This window comes from Sinocyclocheilus rhinocerous, unplaced genomic scaffold (genome assembly GCF_001515625.1).
Source record: "Sinocyclocheilus rhinocerous isolate Xijiao unplaced genomic scaffold, SAMN03320098_v1.1 scaffold869, whole genome shotgun sequence".
Taxonomy (NCBI): domain Eukaryota; kingdom Metazoa; phylum Chordata; class Actinopteri; order Cypriniformes; family Cyprinidae; genus Sinocyclocheilus; species Sinocyclocheilus rhinocerous.
In genome coordinates, this window is record NW_015653483.1 from 976,521 (window position 1) to 997,915 (window position 21,395).

General features: G+C 37.1%; 1 protein-coding gene across 1 annotated transcript in view; it reads right to left on the reverse strand.

Annotated features, from left to right (window-relative positions):
• smap1 (small ArfGAP 1) overlaps positions 1-21,395 on the reverse strand; it is a 139,822-nt gene that overhangs the window by 56,491 nt on the left and 61,936 nt on the right. The window contains exons 5-6 of the mRNA XM_016522700.1: positions 17,214-17,285; positions 14,642-14,719 (exon numbers count right to left, since the gene is read on the reverse strand). Of these exons, the coding sequence (XP_016378186.1) occupies positions 14,642-14,719; positions 17,214-17,285 (150 nt within the window). The remainder of the gene's footprint in view (positions 1-14,641; positions 14,720-17,213; positions 17,286-21,395) is intronic.

Consider the following 21,395-nt stretch of genomic DNA (forward strand, 5'->3'; position numbering starts at 1 on the left):
AATCAGAAGGACGGCAATGCAAAGACTGCGTTTTTCCACAACTTGGCACTGTACAGCATCTTGTTGTCTTCGGAGCCATCTTTATCGTTTGATTTCTGCATAGACCTGCGTTTGCCTCTCTCGTTATTTACACTATGTGTGTGAATTGGTGGGTGGAGCTAAACAGGCAGTGATGTAGAAGCAGGCGTTGATCTTCTACTGTGGAGGCAGGTTTTAGCCACACTATTACGTCATAAAGTGGCACATTCGTTTTGGCAGATTGGCTTCAATATAAGCTGTTTTTAGACTAACGAGAAAGTTTTGAGTTCTGAAACTTACAGGATGTTCTTATAGTACAATGACCTCTTATATTTCAAAAGATCAAGGGAATTTTGATTTCTCAGTTCATGACCCCTTTAAGCAACAACTATTTTCAACATTGATAATAATGACAAATTTTTCTTTAGCACCAAATTGACATAGAATGATTTCTGAAGGATCATGTGACACTGAAGACTGGAGTAATGTCTGCAGAAAATTCAGCAGTCATAACAGAAATAAATTACTTTTTCTTTTCTTTTTTTTTTTATATTAACACGGAAAACAGTTCTTTTGAATTGTAATAATATTTCACAATATTACCATTTTTACTGTATTTTAGATTAAATTAATTGGTGAGCATAAGGGGCTTCTATCAAAAAAAAGACAAAAAAATCTTACCCCAAACTTTTAGTGTACACAAAAAAGAAAGAGAGAACGAGTAAGCGAGAGAAAGAAGATATGTATGACACTGGTTAGTGCCAGGCCTTGAGCTTTAAATATCTCATCTGCATTAATTATGCATTTTACATCACAAAGACTACAAAGGAAAAATATCACCTGCCGGCACTCCACATACACACAGACCACACACACACACACACACATAAATGTCAACACGAAACACTCATGCAGCCTTGTATCAGTGAGATGCACGTGTGTGTGTCTACATTAAGTGCAGTGATCAGGGTCATACCTCTATACACAATAGCAACTATTCAATTAAATGCACGCATAATGCTAACAGCAGGTCCTGCTCTATTAGCATGTAAATGTTACTGTGTCAAAGCCCCTGAACTCATTGAACTATGGGATCTCAGTGCCATCCTAATACATCCCTGACCCCTACCAATCCTTTGACATCTCAGCAAGAGGCTCCTGGGAGGAGGTGATGAGTGCTGCATATTCTCTGTTGAGTAACACTTTGTCTTTTTCAAGTCAAGTCACCTGATGGGCGTCACAGAAAAGTCCCCAGCTATGTCAGGCAACCATTTCCAATTCAAGTACAGCTTTTAGACACTTAAACAAATGAAGTTTCTTAAAGGATCTGTCAAATGTATGTTTTGATATTATGTCAAATCATCAACCAATTCAGACAAAAAGAATGGACCTCTTGTCTCAAAATCACAGTTCATGACAAGGAAACTCATTTTGACAGTTTAACAAGCAGGGAAGCATCAATAATTTGGCAGCTAACACTTTAGAATAGGGAACACATATTCACTATTAACTAAGAGTTTCCCTGAACAAACTCCTAATTTGCTGCTTATTAATAGTTATGTTTAGGTATTGGGGTAGGATTAAGGGATCTAAAATATGGTCATGCAGAATAAGGCATCAATATGTGCTTTATAGAAACTAATAAGCAGCCAAAATGCTAATAATATGCATGCTAATAAGCAACTAGTTAATAGTAAATAGTGTTCCCCAATCTAAAATGTTACCGAAATATTTGAACCTATATGGAGGGTTGGATGGCCTTTCAATATTGTGTTGGACAACAGAGGCCTTTGAGTCAAAAAGGTTAAGAGCCACTGGGTTTGAGGCCCATTATGAAGCAGGGGCTCTAAAAACTGCATCCATCTCTAGGCTGGAAAGGGCCTCTGTCTCCCCAGCAGCAGACTGCACATCTTGATGTGTTCTATTCTACACGGAATCAAGTAAACCTGTGTGTATGTTCGAGTAATATGGAAATTCCTCCTCACCTACTGCTCACAGTCCCCTGACAGCAGACTGTCACAAGAACAGCAGGGGGATGGAAAGATGTGAGCAAGAAATGCGTGCACACATGCACTTGAAAGGACAAACACAGAGTGTGATTAATTTGTGGAGCTTTCCACGTATCCCCACGCTTACTCCACCGTCTCACAAATGCACAACGTGATTCTCAGGTGAACAGATGACTTCTCAATTCATACAATACGGCCGACACAACTCCTAGAATCCTACACACACACACAGAAACAACCGTACATGCATGTGTACCAAACAAAAACACAGTGCGGCAAACACTGCTTGTTGTTTCTTTGATAATTTAATCACTGCTCAAATGGGGGGAAAAAACGAAACCGAAGTTTCATTTCCAAAGGGAAAAGAACGGAGGACGAGTGAGCGAGTAAGCAAGACAGGTGTTTGAAAGAAGTGAGACTGTCTTTTCAACTCTCGATCAGCAACACAGAGCCAAAAAACACACACAGGAACATGCTGCGGCACCACATGTGGATTCACACACAGCGTACGATGTTGTGTGGGTGCTAACTCCAGAGAGAAAGCAGATGCTAGCCTAGCCTAACACGCCAATGAGAGCAAGAGGAGATGATGTTGAGCATAGCAGTAGTGGATGGTTTATTATTATATCGACAAAACGTTTACAAATTCTAGACATGACAGGGGAAAAAAGAGTGAGGTGTGTAAATGCAGAGATAATTTGTGCAGTTTCCTTGCCTGCTGGCCTTGAAAAGCACATGGGATAAAATGAGCTCGAGAGAGAGAGAGAGAGAGAGAGAGAGAGCTAGCAGGGGGCTCGGTCAGGGTTTCTGATTGCATTCAGGGAGAGTCGCTGCAAATGAAAACAATTGTGGCACGGCTGCCTTCATTAGCGCAGAGAGAGAGCTTTTCATACTAATTCCACTTAAACCCTAATGAGCATCTCACTGAGTTTTAATGAGAGACGAGCAGGCAGGAAGAGTTACTCGGGCAGTCGCTGCCCTCCAGAAATGGTCTACTGGGGTCACTGGAAAAACGTTCGCAATCTAGTAAACGCCAAGCTGCATTGGAGTATTAAAAAGGAAAAAACAGACAACATAACTAGCTGCTGCTTTGTCCAGACCCTCCAGGTTGCCAAAAATTCTGGGAAACTGCTGCTGGAAGAGAAGTAAATAACATTTATTTTATAAATGTTTATTCTTCCCTAAAATACAATAAATACACAAACGAAAAGGAACTGGGATTTTTAGTTGTTAAAAATGTGCTGCAAACAACGTTAGCCATTTTGGAACTTTCACCAGCATTAGCTACTGAATTAGACACAGCCTCTCTTTCTAAAACCCTGCCCTACAAAGATACTGTTATACAACTGAGAGCACTGTAATAGAGATGGAGAGCAGCAGCACATCATCCCTGTGACAAGCAATGGTAGCAAAATGCTGTTCTCCCATGACAAACTAATAACGGCTTATGAAGCTCAAGCTTCAATGATCCACTTCAGGTAACATGATCTCAACTTCCTGCTCCCACATATAAAACATCCAACATGACTGACAGACATAAAGAGTCTTGGTGCAGAAAAACAAATAAATAAAAATAGTTATATAAACCTTAGTATATAAATACAATTGCAAATATAAGATACAATTTTAATTAAAAATTAAATAAAAATAAACTAAAATTAATAACAGGACCTAAGCAAAATAAAGCATATAAAATGTATTAAAATATAAAACAAAAATGATATAAACAAATAAGTAACACTTTATTTTCGAGTGTCCTTGTTACATGTACTTACTGTAGTAATCACAGTAAATTATGCATAATTACATGGAACTAACATTAAACTAAAACCCTAATCCTAACCCTGTTAATAACGTTAATTTTTAATTAACATTAATCAGTACTTACATATATAATTACACTTCTTCAAGGGCACCCTAAAATAAAGTGTAACCAACAAATATATTAAAAAATGTATTACTTAGGCCAACTGTATTAAGCACAGCACCTTAATAGTACCAAATGTAATTTGTAAATTCCCAGATTTCTAACCATTCTCAATTCCTTACACTCCCTTCTATTTGCTTTTTATATTTTGTCTTTCCTTCCTGGGTTTTGTCTGGCTATGATGAAGGTAATTTTAGAAAAAGCGGAGTTGCGCTCAGGTGAGCAGTCTAACAGGATTGAGCGTTTTCGTCTCTATCCTTCATTCCTTCCAACACCAACTGTCAGCACACTGCATATTTTTCCAAAGATTAGCCAGCTTTCCACTTCTTCTACTGCTCTAGAATCCATTTAAAATGCATGTTCAGTGTGTGCACATACAGCTCTAGAGTTTATATGCATTCATATATTAAACACAAATGTCCACCACAAGCCAGTACATATTGATTTGTACTTTTCCTACAGCAGTGAAAGACCGAAGACATGAACCTGTGAAGGAACGACCTTTGTCCCACAGCCAGACAGACTCACATCCATTCATTCATGAGCAGCACGCCATAATAACAAGCCTCCATCAAACATTGATCCTACATTAGCTCTATTCCAGAGAGTGTTATAGACCATCAGCTGTAGACTGCAGTCCATATAAGGGACCATTATGTCTAAAAATCATAAGAATAGTGCATGGCTGATTACAGCTTCAAATTCTACTTTGCTTTCATATATAATGACTAGATTTAGTGTTGGGCGGTATACCGGTTCATACCGAATACCGGTGTTTATTTTTGTTATGATATGAATTTTTAAAATACCGCAATACCGGTGTGTCACTTAAACAACGTTCGGAAACCGACACTGTTTGAAAGGGGTCCCTTTTCACTGTTGCACTGTGTTGAGGGAACAGCTGTATGTGTTTTCCTAGCACCTGTCGCTTACTGATTGTTTGGAATTATAAATATGAGCGTAGTTTATATCACATGCACTTGTTTGTTGTTTTTTTTTTTTTAGTTTGTTACTCAGACGCAGGCAGGCAGCACAAAAAAGTAATATAGCCAAAACAACCGCATAGCCACTCTTTAGTGTAGATGCATGTTGATTTTATCAGACGATGCCGCGATTATAAATGAGAGTGACTCCTGGTTAACATGTATTAAAAGGGGTCATGTTTAGTCACTATTTAGTGTGGTATTTTTTGACAATATTCACTCATCATGACAGTAAAATAGGGCATTCTAAGTCAATATACTGCAGTATTTCCTCTCTCAATCAGTAGAAAATATGGTTAACACCCGGTCATGCATGAAAAAAAATACCGTCATGTACCGTGAAACCGGTATAATTTTAAAAAATACCGTGATATAATTTTTTGGTCATACCGCCCAGCACTAACTAGATTGTCTTTTACATTTTCTAAGGAAAAAGGATATGAGCTGGTGCTGACTATAGATTTTTGCTTAAATGCTTTTTAGATTTTTGAGGAAATGAGTGGTGTTGAGTCTCTACAATATTTTGGTCGTTAGATTTGACTCTGGTATATGGGCTTTTATCATCCATCAGGTGAAGTCTGATCACTTAGAAAACAATATCACACACCTCACCAAGCCCCATGTTGTAAGGTATCACTGATAACTGTAGCACAAACAGTACAGAGAGAGCTGTAAAAGTTTAATACTTTGAGTTAGGTGTTTGTTCGAATCTCAAATCACAGAGTGTGAACAACAGTGATGCTTGTCTTAGCTGACAACACTAATAATACATAAAGACTTCCAGTCAGGGCTGAGGAGATCGAGTTGGTGAAGTGTATCTGTGTTATTGACGAAAAACGAAAAGACCGTTTTCATTTGCTGAGGAACTGAAAGCAAAAAAGCACTAAGCAGACTAGGGCTGCACAATACGTGATACTAAAAAAATACTGTGGCACCAAATCAATAAGATGATACCAGATATGATCTCATCATTCTGTCAATTGTGGTATCTGACCAAGATTACAATGTGCTACTATTTAGCACAGTTTGGCAATGTAAAAAGTAATGCAATGCAATGCAAAAAGCACTGAAGCATAAGAATCATTAAATGTTTTTAATGGATTCAGTAAATTTGACATTATAACTACTGAAACCGGTAATTTGCATTACTGTTCAAAAATTTGGTGTCAGTAAGATTTTAATAATGTTTTGAAAAATGTCTCTTATGCTCACCAAGACTGCACCTGATCAAAAATACAGTAAAATCAATAATTTTGTTCAATATTACAATTTAAAATAACTCTTTTCAATTTGAATATATTTTAAAATGTAATTTATTTATGTGATAAATAAGCAGCCATTACTCCAGTTTTTAGTGACAAATGATCCTTCAGAAATCATTCTAATATGCTGATTTGGGGCTCAAGAAACATTTGAAAACAGTGCTGCTTAATATTCTTGTGGTAACTGTGCTAAATTTTTTCAGGATTCTGATGAATAGAAAGTTCAAAAGAACAGCATTTATTTGAAACAAATATTTTGTGACAATGTAAAAGTTTTTACTGTCACTTCTGATCAATTCCATGTGTCCTTGCTGAAAAAAAATCTTACTGAACAGTAGTATATTTATAAATCACACCCAGGTAGATTTTTAACAAAAGAAAAGTATAGTTTACTCTTAAATTAGAAATTTGCAAGATAATTAGCTAATTCTAGAGTACCATGGCAAAATAAACGATTCTTTCTTTAAAAAAAGCAAGTGAATGTTACAAACACTGAGATTAAAGGGGTCATCGGATGCCCATTTTCCACAAGTTGATATGATTCTTTAGGGTCTTAATGAAAAGTCTAACATAGTTTGGTTAAAATTTCTCAATGGTATGTAAAAAACACCTTTTTTACCCTGTCAAAAACAGCTCTTTTCAGAGCAAGTTGTTTTGTAGCATTTTCCTTTAAATGCGCTCCCTAAAACACACACACAGCTCTGGCAATCTCAACATGCGACTCACAGACTTTGGATCAGCAGAGGTCATGCTGGAGCATGACAGAAGCAACAGTCTCACACACACACAATTGAGGAGGTTCAGGAGAGGCTATGAATATCATTGTAAGGTCCTCGCTTGGCTCATTTTAACATAAGCCAGCAAGCGCCTTTGATGGCGAAGGAAATATGTATGGAGATTAACTCACAACGACAGACAAATGAAGGCTGTCGAGGGGGAAAATATGCATCAGATGCCACAAGGCAGGCACCCCCCGTTCCCAGGAGCGCTTTAAGAGACGCGCATGGCATCTCATTCAGCCATTCAGGGATGACCAAATTAAGGATTGATAGATAGCTAGCTGTGGAATGATGTTTGCACTCAACACAGGAAAAGAGAAAAATCAGGGCAGGCAGACTCGTCTTACTCTTAAAGGTGCAGTGTGTCATTTCTGCACCACTAGCTGTACCAAATTTACAGAATTTCATAAATAAATGTTTTTAAGCAGGTTTCCCACAGACGTGCAAATGGTAAAGCCAGAAGTTCATGTTGAAACATAGCTATGTTTTGATAAAAAAAAATAAAAAATTACATTTTAAAGAAAAATGGCATTATTTATATTTTATTAAGGGAATTATGCTGTGTTATATACCATATCATTTATTTACTATATAAATAATTTACAGATAGATACAAACATAAAATGCAGAATAATTTAAGTGTTAACTTATACTTGTTAGCAACTTATTTTGGCTTTAGTACAATGATAAAATAAAAGCCAAACAAACAAAGAAAATTGTGTTTTCATAAAATAATGTACATTTGTTTAAATATTTTTTTTTACTGTTAAAAACTATTGCTGTCAATTTAAAATTGATTAAATCTCATGGTTTCTGACTGGTCTTTACAGCAGAATGAAACTGAGAATATTCATTTTATTAACAATTAAATTCACACACACACACATATACAAATATATATATATATATATTAGTGCTGTCAAATGATTAATCACGATTAATCGCATCCAAAATAAAAGTTTTTGTTTACATAATATATGTGTGTGTACTGTGTATATTTATTATGTATATATAAAGACACATACAGCATATATTTTGAAAATATTTACATGTATTTACATTTATATACATATAAATTATATCATATATAAATATATTTAATGTATAAAGTAACATTTTTCTTAAATATATGCATGTGTGTGTATTCATATATACATAATAAATATACACAGTACACACACATATATTATGTAAACAAAAACTTTTATTTTGGATGCGATTAATCGCTTGACAGCACTAATATATATATATATATATATATATATATATAACATAATATTCATATATTTAAGTGTTAATAACATAACTTGCTAACAACTTATTTTGGCTTTAGAACAATGACAAATAAAATCAATAACAGAGACATCTTATTATCCCTTTGCTGGGGAGATTTGGGGGGTTGAGGCGTTAGAAAACCTCAGGCCTAAGGTATCGATTTAGTATTGATGCAGCATGAGCCTCTGGTACCTCGGTTTGAACAAAAAGTTCAAATTGGTTTGTTACAGCAGACAGATGAACCATCCACTACAGCCAACTGAATGTAGTTTGTTCTACATCAGTGCTCGGGTTTAGTGTGAGGATGAGCACACATGAGCTGTCCCGTATGCCCACAGGCACCAGCCCCAAAGGTATAAAGGTGCTGAACTGCCCTGTCAGGTTCTCTCCATTCCTTCATTTTTCACTCTTTTCTCTTCATCTCATCCCGGTCTCTCTGGGAACAGCGCGAGACTGCGCTAGAACAGAAGGTGCCCATGCAGTGCTAACGAAAAAAAGCTTAGTCGTCTTCCAGGAGTCACAAAGACCGTGAATATTCTTGACTCAGTGGAGCGGAAACGGAGAGATTGCAGCTGGACTTCCAAAGGCCACTGCATTTTTCAATCTTCTCCACTGTGACCCACACTTCAAACTTCATACTATACAACCACACATAGTTGAGACAGAAATGGCAAGAGCATAGAACAGTGGACTATTGGGTTGTGAGCCAAAAACGAGTTGCAGCTTGTTCTGAAAGCAGTAAAGATGTAATGTTAAAGGTAAATAAGACACCCCCTTCCTCGCCCGTTGAAAGGTTGCTTGATTTGAATCCAAACAGCAAGGGAGCTCATATCATGTATATATTCTATTATATCCTCTATAGATCCACAACATTTAGACTATTCGGACAGCCTGGCAGTGTGACTGGGCATACACTTTACGGAGAGAGAATGGGTTGAAGCTCTAAGCCAGGTACATTCTTCATCTCTCTGTGCTAGACATGGTCTTGACCAATTTAAGATACTCCACAGACTTGGAGTACATTTCACTAACCCAAGTTGGAAGACTTTTGGAGGGAGTCATATAAAAATATTTATCTGTTGATCCTGACCCCTTTATAGCCATTTTTGGTGCCAGACCTGAGGGTATAGAGCTTAGGAAAGATATGTACACAGTTATTGCCTTTACTTCACTTTTAGCAAGGTTTTTAATTCTTTTAGATTGGAAAAAGGCTAACCCTCCAACACACAATAGATGGATTAAAGAGGTCATGACTTACATTCCACTTCAAGAACAAATTTGCCATTCGAGGTTCAAAATAGAAGTTTCATAAAACATGGACCCCCCTTTCTAAGATATTGTGAAGAATTACAGCAACTTTTTAAAAGTGAAGAGAAAATGCTTGCCATATTCATAGTTGACTTTCAAAGGCTGTGCATCCAACCACACTCTACAGTATTTTGGAGCAGTTTATCTGTCACTGTAATATGGCTAATAATAATACAATACACTGCCTAATTTTGTTCTGTGTGGTAGACTGGTGGGAAAAACACACTTCTGCTTATTGTGTTTACACATGATGACACTTTTATTACACTAATATTTCTGTTTCTATATTAGATTGGATAAGTCTCATTCAAACCAAAAAATAAAAAAATAAATAAAAATACAAACCGGCACACCTGTGCACACATTCTATATTAAAGTGAACAGATGCAACAAGTTTCTTGGCAAACAATAAAACCGCCTATGTTACTTGATGGAAGTCAGGTATATTGTATATTAGGGCTGAACGATTTTGGAAAATAATCGAATTGCGATTTTTTTTTTTTCATATCGCGATATTATCGCAAATGCAATTAATCGTTCAGCCCTATTGTATATTATTATTAATAATATATTGAATAGGTTCTTGAATATGTAATACTACTGTTGCTGCCATTTTAATAAATCAATAGAGTGCAACAGTGCTGCCCACTTTTTCAGTGGCTTTGGTTCCTCAAGTATTTTCACATAGGACATTTAAAAAAAAATCTATTTTCTTTGTTAACGAGATAAAAAAAAAACAAGACTAGACTGCACTTTTTAGGTACAAGACAGCTTTAATGAAGTAAGTAACTACGAACCCATTAAGCACTGCAAATTACAAAAATTAAAAACCGTGGGCAAATAAAACTACTCATTTAAAGATTTTGATTATAAACAATATATTTTCATGCGAGTCAGTGGATGCAATAAAGTTCTTTTGGTGTGATTTGCTCAATGTGATTCTTGGATTAGTGGAGTTTTTTCCATCAGGAACAGCACTTTTAAACACAAATATCGAAAAAAAAAAAAAAGGTAAAATAATGCAAGCTGATGGCTTCAACATAAGCATCAATTAACAGCCTTGCTCACAATAGGTTTGTCTTCAAAGGTTTATCATTAATTCAATTCCTCCATGGAGAAAATGAATGGGACACATAGGAAACCCAACTGCTGAACTGTTTAATTCTACAAGTCATACTTCACACCCTTTTGGAAACCTTGCGACCTTAAATTCTTCCTTTAAAGGGCCTCTAATATAGGTCATTTCATTTTGAGCATCCTACCATGAGTGTTGCATTTTTAAGATGTCAAATTAAAAATGGTCTAAAACTGTTAAAAATACATCTTGAGATCCCATGAATTCTCTTCCACATCGTTGTGCTACTTCTAGCCCCCTAAAACAAGTTCGACCTGAAACCAGCATATTTAAGACAACCAGTTAACTAATCATTCAGGCAACCAATCAACAAGTTTTGCATTTTCCTATTTTATATGCTAGTGAGTTGCCAGTGTATGTCCAATGTGAAATCCTGAAGCAAAGCTAATTGAGAACCACTCGGCAGGACAACAGAGCATGTAGAATAAAAAGCCATGCAGAGAGTAGGAAAATAACAGAAAACACAAGACACCACTGAAGAAAAAGCGAAGCACTCCGCTCTCTCTGTGACTCCTTCTCCACTCTCACTCAGGGGCCAGCCATCCTCGTCCTCTCGCCTGTCAATCAAATACCTCCATTGTGCTCTCTGACAGCTGGATGACAATAATACACATTCCCAATGGCCTCGCACTCTCTCTTTTCTCTCACACACGACACACAGCAATTTTGAATGCCTTTTTTTGGCATTTGTTTTCTGCGTTACGATCCCAGATGACCCTAAACTGTGCTTCAGGGGAGGGGAAGGTGTGTGTGACTGTGTGTGGTTATGAAGTGTTGCCCGAAGGAAAACAAGGTGCCTGAATTGAGCGGATTTTTACACAAGTACAAATGTAAGATGCCTGTTCAGGGTTTTTTTTTTTTCTTGTGCTGCAGAGTTGTATGGAAATTCTACAAGTCATACTTCACACCCTTTTGGAAACCTTGCGACCTTAAATTCTTCCTTTAAAGGGCCTCTAATATAGGTCATTTCATTTTGAGCATCCTACCATGAGTGTTGCATTTTTAAGATGTCAAATTAAAAATGGTCTAAAACTACAACTAAAAATACATCTTGAGATCCCATGAATTCTCTTCCACATCGTTGTGCTACTTCTAGCCCCCTAAAACAAGTTCGACCTGAAACCAGCATATTTAAGACAACCAGTTAACTAATCATTCAGGCAACCAATCAACAAGTTTTGCATTTTCCTATTTTATATGCTAGTGAGTTGCCAGTGTATGTCCAATGTGAAATCCTGAAGCAAAGCTAATTGAGAACCACTCGGCAGGACAACAGAGCATGTAGAATAAAAAGCCATGCAGAGAGTAGGAAAATAACAGAAAACACAAGACACCACTGAAGAAAAAGCGAAGCACTCCGCTCTCTCTGTGACTCCTTCTCCACTCTCACTCAGGGGCCAGCCATCCTCGTCCTCTCGCCTGTCAATCAAATACCTCCATTGTGCTCTCTGACAGCTGGATGACAATAATACACATTCCCAATGGCCTCGCACTCTCTCTTTTCTCTCACACACGACACACAGCAATTTCAAATGCCTTTTTCTCTGCGTTTGTTTTCTGCGTTACGATCCCAGATGACCCCAAACTGTGCTTCAGGGGAGGGGAAGGTGTGTGTGACTGTGTGTGGTTATGAAGTGTTGCCCGAAGGAAAACAAGGTGCCTGAATTGAGCGGATTTTTACACAAGTACAAATGTAAGATGCCTGTTCAGGGTTTTTTTTTTTTCTTGTGCTGCAGAGTTGTGTGGACTAGGCGCAAAATTTAAATTATTGCTGCTGTGGCTAGTTCAGCACATCCAAGTGTTTGCTTATTTGCTCAACATCTCTGCAGTACAGAGAGATGAAGTCAAGCCTGCAATTTCTGTTACCCTACGTGTCCACTGACTCGAAGAAACCCGCTCGATACCGCTCAAAGCGCTAGAGATCAGATGCTCTGGGGGTTTGTTGGTAAAATGAACAGCAGTGTGGCTGTTTCCGTGTGGACTATGATTGCGTTCAATGCATGTTCATTAAAGTAGTTTCGTATACGTGCTAGATTACAGTTGGAATAATGCAATCTTCATTTCTGTATGGTGTAAATCTAATACAAGTTTGATTGTTATTCTGAAAGTGTTGTTTTATTCAGTAAGAAATAAAGTCAAATCACCAAATCTACATACAGTTTTGTGAAAGATTTTTTCCCCCAAATATGACAGTAAAGAAAAAACAATTATTTCAAATAAATGCTATTCTTTTGAAGTTTTCATTTAAAGAATCCTGAAAAAATGTAACCACAATGTTTTCACAAAAACATTAGTATTAAGTATTATATATTAATAAAAAAGTATTATATATTAATATTAAGTTTTCAACACTGATAATAATAAGAAATTATTCTTGAACAGCTTTGACCTCAAATCAATAATTTACATTTTAAAATATATTAAAAAAGAAAACAGCTATTTTAAATAACTTAATTTTTTACAATATTACTGTTTTTACTGCATTTTGATCAAATAAATGCAGCCTTGGTAAGTATAGGAGTCTTCTTTCAAAAACATGCAACTAACCTGACCAAGCTCAAAAAAACAAACTCAAAACTATTCTTACTGTTAAAATCTGTCAAAAGAATAAAATCATGATTAATTCTGATTTTTGAAAGCAGAATGAAACTATAATAATCTCAAAACCCATGATCTACAGTATCAATGTAACAAATTAACAGATTTTTTCCCAACTCGACCACATTCTAGCCACAATCAAAATGTGCAAAATCAATTAGAAATCTGAATTATGTAATAGTAATGATAGTAATGTGTCAATGTGATTTCAGCACAGAATCTGTCTGTATCACCTTATTTGCATAAAGTTTCTCAACTATCTGACATTCTCACCACCATCAATACACAATCTCCCACAAGGTTTTTAACTCAAATGAACTTGGAGATTCTAATGATCCAATTTCCTGCAAAGAGACATGAATATGCAAGACAAATTAAACTCCAGTGCTCAGGGTGTTTGATTTTATAGGAGAGACAGGACTGTGATCTTCCTTTTGGTCACTGAACACTGGCTTGTTTGATTCTCAAAATCTCCGATTTGTTAAAAAACGTAAGAACTCAAAATCAAGAAAAATACAGCAAAAATATTTGTAAAGCATTTCCTCATGGTCCAGCATTGAGCACCTGCATTCCAAACACAATGCCTTCAACTAGTGGTTCAACGGATCACAAATCTCACGGTTCGGATCACATTACGGTTTTTGACCCACGGATCGGATCATTTTTCGGGTCAGCAAGAAAAGAAAAATATTTCATTTTAACTTGCTTTTCATTTATTACTTAAAGCGAAGTACTTCTTTGATACCACAGCAAATACTACTAGATTAACTAAGAAAGTTTAAACATGATTAAAGAGGCAAGAGAACAGCCAGTAAAAATAAGAACAAATTCACAAATTACAAGCATAAATAAATACAACAGAATATGTTACAAATAAAATAAGGTTGGTAGTATTCAAATACAGAAATGTAATAATTAGGGAAAATAACACTGCAGAGTGTTCACTGTATAAATTAAATATAGATTTTTATCACAGCTGTATCAGAGGATTCAGAAGAGGATTCAGTTCGGTGTTTGCACGTCATCTGAAACGCGTGTGTGCGGCTCTGCGTGTAGAGAACAGCGCGCGAGTAACGTATCGAGTTCCCTTTCGCCTTTTCTCTCTGGAATTGTTTAAAATTCGCTTGCTTGTGTAAATACGAACAAATTATAAACTTATACTCTATTATGGTTAAATTTTGCAATTAATCCGCGGATCACATGCATGCCGAACCGTGGGGCTTGGTCCGTACGGATCACGGATCAACTACGATCCGTTTAACCACTATCTTCAACTGATTCATAAACACAGATTCATTAAAAAGTGCAATGGCTCCAGTCTATTTGGTCAGTAATGAGGTTGATTACCTTCTCAAAACCTGCTGGCTTGTTCCCTTTATCTGTGTCCTTTTCCCTCTTCTTCTCCTCCTTTTTCTTCTCTCTCTCCTGTGTCAGAATGAGGAAAAGAAAATTATGAAAAACCACATTTAAGAGTTTGCACACACAAGACACACAAACACATCACGCATACACAAAGAGGGGGGGCAGAGAGTGGAGTCAGCTACAAGTCTAAAGGTGTCTTTAGGGCACAAGACTTACAGTTTTGTGTTGAGGCCTGTACTTTGATAGCTTAAATATGGCTACCACAGCTTAAAACGCACACACACACACACAAATGCACTACATTTAGTTTTCTTCAATTATGGGCACACTGCGGAAGAAATAGCTAAAGTATTGAAAATCCCCATTTCCACCATCAGGGCAATAATTAAGAAGTTCAAATCAATTAAAGATGTTACATGCCTGGAAGAGGACATGTGTCAGTATTGTCCTAATGATCACAGCTGGAGAATTGCAGAGATTAGTTGAGTCTTGGGGTCAGAAATCCTAAATATATAAGTATATATCAAACAGCCCCTACATCACCACATGTTTTTGGGAGGTTTCCTCCTCGCTCATCCAAAAACAAACACCAGCATGTTCAGCCGTCAGACACGACTGGAACTTCAAACGGGACTGGCTTCTATGGTCAGATGAAACTAAAAAAAAGCTTTGTTAGCAAACCCACCAGATGGGTTTGGTGCAAACAGGGATAAAAAGTACCCCATGTCCATGGTTAAATATACTGCTGTATGTTTAATGTTGTGGACCTATTTTTCTGACGGAGGTCCTGTACATCTTGTTCAAATAGATGGCATCATGGATTCTATCAAATACCAACAGATAAAAAATATAAACCTGACTGCCTCTGTTAGAACCATCCACTACAGCCAACTGAATGTAGTTTGTTCTACATCAGTGCTCGGGTTTAGTGTGTGTGGAGGTGCACACATGAGCGGTCACCATGTTCACAAAAAAATGAATATTTTTATGATGTTTTTTTTATTTTTAGCTTAAGAGTACAGGTGTAGGTTTGAGGCAAGGGTAAATAAAATGTACTCGTAATATATCATATGTCTGTGGTTGAAAAAAACACCCATATACAGTTTTGCCAAGGCTTTTAACAAAGTGCACCATTTAAAATTCCCATCACTATGGTAAAGTCAAACAAATTCATTATAAAGGTTTGGCCTTGATATTGAACCATCAGCCCTCCTTTTCTCTCAGTGCGAATCAATTGCTACTGCAAAAACACGGAGCGAGAGGTCAGTTCAGGTGTGGGAGTGAGGGAACAGAGTGAGTTTTCTGCAGTCGTGGTGGTGTGTCTGACTGGCACTATGATTACCAGCAGACGGAACAAATGGGGAACAGGCCTGGAGGAGAGGTGCGGATCGGCCGTTTGGAGCTCTTTATGGGCACATTGATTATTCTATTTCCCCTCTGCATGCTGACAGAGCTGTGCTATCGATTCCTTTCCACAGCAACAGACTCCACACATACACTCAAACACAACCACAGCACTTTTCAACAATGAATGTGAACTCGTCAGTGTGATTTCTATAGGTTCTCTCTCCTTGCCCTTTGTTTGGTTTAAATTAACGTTCTTACAGGCCGTTTAATCTGTTGCCAAAACTGTCAATAGTCAGACAGTTCTAATTGGTGCAATTACATTCGCTTTACACACTTCATTTTACAAATTAAGTATATATGACTTTATTCTTTTGTATTATATATATATATTTTTTTTTACTCAAGTTTAAGTATATTCAAGTACACATTATTATATATATTATTATTTATACTACTACTAATAATAATAATAATAATAATTGTTGTTATTTGTTAATTGTTGCCCCGACCAGACTTGACCAAATGTGCTGGTTGTCCAACTTGACCAGCTAAAATATGTTTGTCTAGCACTAACCAGCAAAAGCATGGACATTTGTGCCGGTGCAGGGATTGCATAACACATTATATCATAGGACACTGATTGAGTGATTGATTAACAGCACACAGAGGTCTGTCCCAATTCGCATACTACTTTGTTAGTGATGTGAAAGCGCATTTGGTGTATGTAGTAAGACTACTAGTGATAAACTACCACTTCAAAAAAAATGCATCTTAAGCGCATATTAAAGGGGTTAACCTTTCAAAAATAAAATAATAAAAATGTGCTAATACATCAAATTTTTTGGGGTTTGTTTGTTTCCTTCCTGCTTAAAGCTAAACATTAGAAGTACACTTGCATTTAGATAGCTTCAGACAGGGACTAAAGGCCACAGAACCCCAATTTTGATTGCATTAAGTCTTAAAAATTTGTTATTTCTTTACATTTAATTTTTATGGATGCATACTTCAAAATGTAGCTGTAATAGTACGCAATTTGGGCGCATTTGGCATATTTTTAACATAATATCATTTGAAATGCAATCATTCTAAGCTTGCATACTATTTAGGATAGAAAGTATGCAAATTGGGATGCATCCTCGAGAATGCACAGCACCAAGATCAGTGAACCACACAGATGAGCACAGCACAGAGAAGCACAATGCTACAGTACCTCCAGGATGCTTTTCTCAGCTGCTTGCGAAGGAGGAGATGATATTGAAGGCAAAGCAGCATCAGAGGACTTCTGCAGGGGCAGAGGAGAGAGAGAAAGAACGAGAGGGTAAAAGAAAGCAATTGAAATAGAATGAGAGAGAGAGATAAAGTAGAGGAAAAAGAGCGAAGAAGAGAAATCAGAATTAATAGGCTGCAGCGATCACTATAGAGTGACTAATTATTCAGCCTGTGGGAAACTGGGAAAAGCAAAATTTATATACTGATGCATTCACACATATCTGAACACTGCAAAAACACAACTTTATTAATCAGTATTTCTGCCGGTTTTTAAGTAAAAAATGTATAACATTAATAAAAACAAATTCACTTGAGAAGCAAAATTGCTTAAGATACTGTATTAAGACTTGTTTTCAGAGAATATATCTTGAGAATTAAGTTTATGTTTGTTAGCCCATTGGCATTATTTTTTCATGTAAACCTCAGTAAAATTTAAGCCTAAAAAGCAAAACATTTTCTTGCCAGAGGAGTAAGAACTTAATTCAAGATATATATTAAATATTGTTGAAATATTGTAGAGGCCTAATTCAATTATTTATTTAATTATTTCATTTATAAGTTAATTTATATATATATATATATATATTGGAAATAACTTAACTAGTTTTACTTCTCAAGTGAATATATCCTGTTTTAAGGATGCTTAAATATTTTAACACGAAAACAATACAATAATTGGTTGCAAAAATATACAAATCAGGAAGAGGACCCATGTATCTTGGTTTAGTTGCACTATCAGCAGTCACATCTATCATCAAGGACACATTTGGTGGGTAAAAATAGCCCAGACTTTTCCAGATGTTCCAGAAGACTCCACAAATGTAAAAAGTGAGACCATCTGCTGAATCTGTACTCAGAGTTTGTCAATCTCCATAGCCAAGACTGCCTCAAATCAATAGAATTAGCTCACAAGTGTAGACACTGCAAATAACTGCATCAATCAAATGGTGATGTTTGAAAAGCTTGCTTGTATATGTTTACATACGCGTATATAAAAGCTCAGCAAAGTTCAATAATGTGGATTTCTATTTTTAGTTTCATTAACGATTGTATTGTCAGGGGTAGAGGGGCATTTTTTGTGATATGACAAAACACCTTAAGTGGTTCAATTACTGCTTGCATAAAGGACTGCACAACTGTGATGAAAAAAAATTATTTTGACTTTGAAAAGCTATTGTGATTTGAACAGGGATATGAAACACATTCAAAATCCCATATTGCTGCTGTTTAGTTATCAAAGCAAAAAGAACAAAAAGGCATAGCAGTCGATGTTCAACAAGGTGTGTGAGAACTGCAAGCTAACAAGTGACGCCTTTTGACTCATAATTAAGTCATGTTTTGAGTCCACTTTAGTGTTATATCGATTGCAACAGCAGCTTCAGTGTGCATTCATGAAGACAGAATGCTGAAGATAAAGGCTGAAAACACAGTTCCTCTCTAATTATGCACTTCCTTCTAATTATACCTTCCTATGATTAATGTTGTGTGAAATACCAAAAAATAACACTGTATTGGTTGAGGAAAAAACTTCATATGTGCTCTCAGCAAGAATATTATTGGCTCTGGGCCAGATAAACGCTTCTGCGCCTTCACAGAGTCCCACAAAGCCTCTTTCTCTTTGGGCAGGAGAGAGAGGAAGGGAGGCCATGGATGTGTCAGGGCCAAGGTTCTTACTCCATTTCTGCATCATCACATAAGTGACAGCACAATCCCTACCATACAGAGAGAGAGAGAAAAAAAAAACAGACAGACAGAGAGGAAGAAGATGAAGTGGAAGATATGGAGGAATAGAGAAAAAGCAGCATGGGTGAGCGAGAAAAATGAATATACAGGGTTAAGCTCAACTAACAGCATTTGTGGCATAATGTTGATTCCAAAAATTCATTTTGACTTGACCTTGTCATTCCTTGTCCTTGGCACTTTCTTGTCTATGTTGGAAATTTTTTTTAAAACATAACATTCTCATTTTCCATTAGATATTTTCGTCTTCATCTCATCAACAATTTCGATTTTGCCATGCTCTGTAGCAGCTGACCACTAAAGGCCCGGGCATACTTCACTTTCCGCGCTCAGTTCACGACAAACATGATGCCGGCTCAACATCGTGATGTTTGTCAGCCGTTGGCGATGGACGATGGCATCGTCTATCGGCACAACCCTAACTTGACGTAAACAATATGATGTCATGGTCTATGAAATGTTATATCAAATTTCAGAACGTGCCATGACGATGTCATGCCATAATCCCTAGGACGTCTGCAAAAATAATGATTTAAACAGCTTTACAGATCAAATAACACATGCTTAACAGAAAAATTCATGCTTTAATAAAACTACAAGCTTCACATTTCTGCCATAAGATAACTAAAAAATTGGCCCACATTAACTTCCATTGTAGGTGCCTCACAGTAACCTTGTTTTTTATTTTTCTGGTATTCAACAAGCCACAAATGCTCTCGGTTGAGCTTAACTTGTATTAAACCCAGAATATTCCTTTGGAGCATGTGACGGTGGTGAGGGAGTTTTCAGGAAGAGGAAGGGACAAGACAGATTACTTTCCTTTTATCCCAGTATGGAAGTAGTGCTGTCAGCAGCATGCATCCACAGAGCTCAAGCTGAACAAGTAGGTCCATTATAGCCTGAGTTAGCACAGAACTGTCCAGACCGGTTCATTACCTGCTGATGGATCCCCCTCATAATCTGCTTTTATTGGGTTAGCATCAGCACTATGCTCCACAGCAGCATGGGCCCATATTCATTAGAGAGCCATTAAATAATACCACGCACTACATTTAATACCACCATGCCCGTCTGGGGAAATAAATCCAGAAAGGGAAGCAGGAGGAGATGAAGAGAGGAGGTCAATAAGCAGAGACAGCAATCAGCCCGGAGTGTGAAGGGAGAACCGATCTCCATCTTAATGCAGCCGAAGGCGTGAAGACTCCCATCCTCTCAAAGAAGAAACAGCATCAGCGTGAGGTCCAAAGGTCTCCAGCTTTCTAGCTGAGAAGTAATAGAAGGAGCGGACAGCTAAATGCCCATAATGCAGTGCAAACGGCCAAGCGGGCCAGGTCACTTGGGGCTGAATGAGGTTTAGATGACTGCAGTGTGAAAAGAGACAGTGAGAAGTATGAGAATTGGCAAATCGCTGGCTGTGGAAGGCTGAAGCTATAATTAGTTACGCTCCGATATCTCATTCACACTCATACAGACAGTTCTGTGCAACACAGTTTTCTAAAAAAAAAAATCAAGTTACATACACCATAGCAGAGCTGAGCCTGTGATGTTCATGTTCCCTTCGTCTTTTATATATTCCATTCTTGATATTAAAAACGGTCCGCTGAGATCCTTCATTTTGCACATTTTCCATGGTTCAGAAACTTTGATCAAAATAATGAAAAAAGCATGCCAAAAAAAAAAAACATTGGAAATGGGGAAAACCATGTTTTGAAAACATCAAAACAAAACAAGGAAGTGCAGGACGCTTAATATCCTGGGACATTTATTTTCTGAGGTTCCGCTTCGCTGTTGGCTTCACACACACAATCATTTAAATGGTGCGAATCAGCAGGGAGGAAACATGACTTCAGCGCGCTGACTGGCGATAAGGCTTTCAATAAGACACATTTATTCCCCATCTACTGCCACAGAAGAACACACAGAACTTTCATTACTGCCACGAGACAGGAAGACAAGGAGCAGGAAAGAGAGGGAGGGTCCGTTAGACTCTCTTGAGCTTGTTTTAGTAATTGAAGCAAGGAAAGGCTGCAATATTGGCACGTCTCTCCATCTGGGCTGGAAGCAGGCAACTATTGATTTCTTTTCTTTCTTTTTTTTTTTTTTGGCCCAGCTGCCCAATGCATGTGAGTCCCAAATACTGAATGAGATTATCCTTTTAATATAATGATATCTTTAAGTTGTGTTTTAATTTAATGCACTTTTTTTTTTTTTTGGCCCAGCTGCCCATCAGATGCCTCCATTCTAGGCTTAGAGTCAATGTCAATGTCACATGATTCGAGTTCAGCATCACTGTGGCAAGTTGTGTCACCAGAAAGTGATCAAACCTGGTACCATAGCTGAGACAGATACTACCACTCAAAAAAAAAAAAAAAAAAATTTGAGG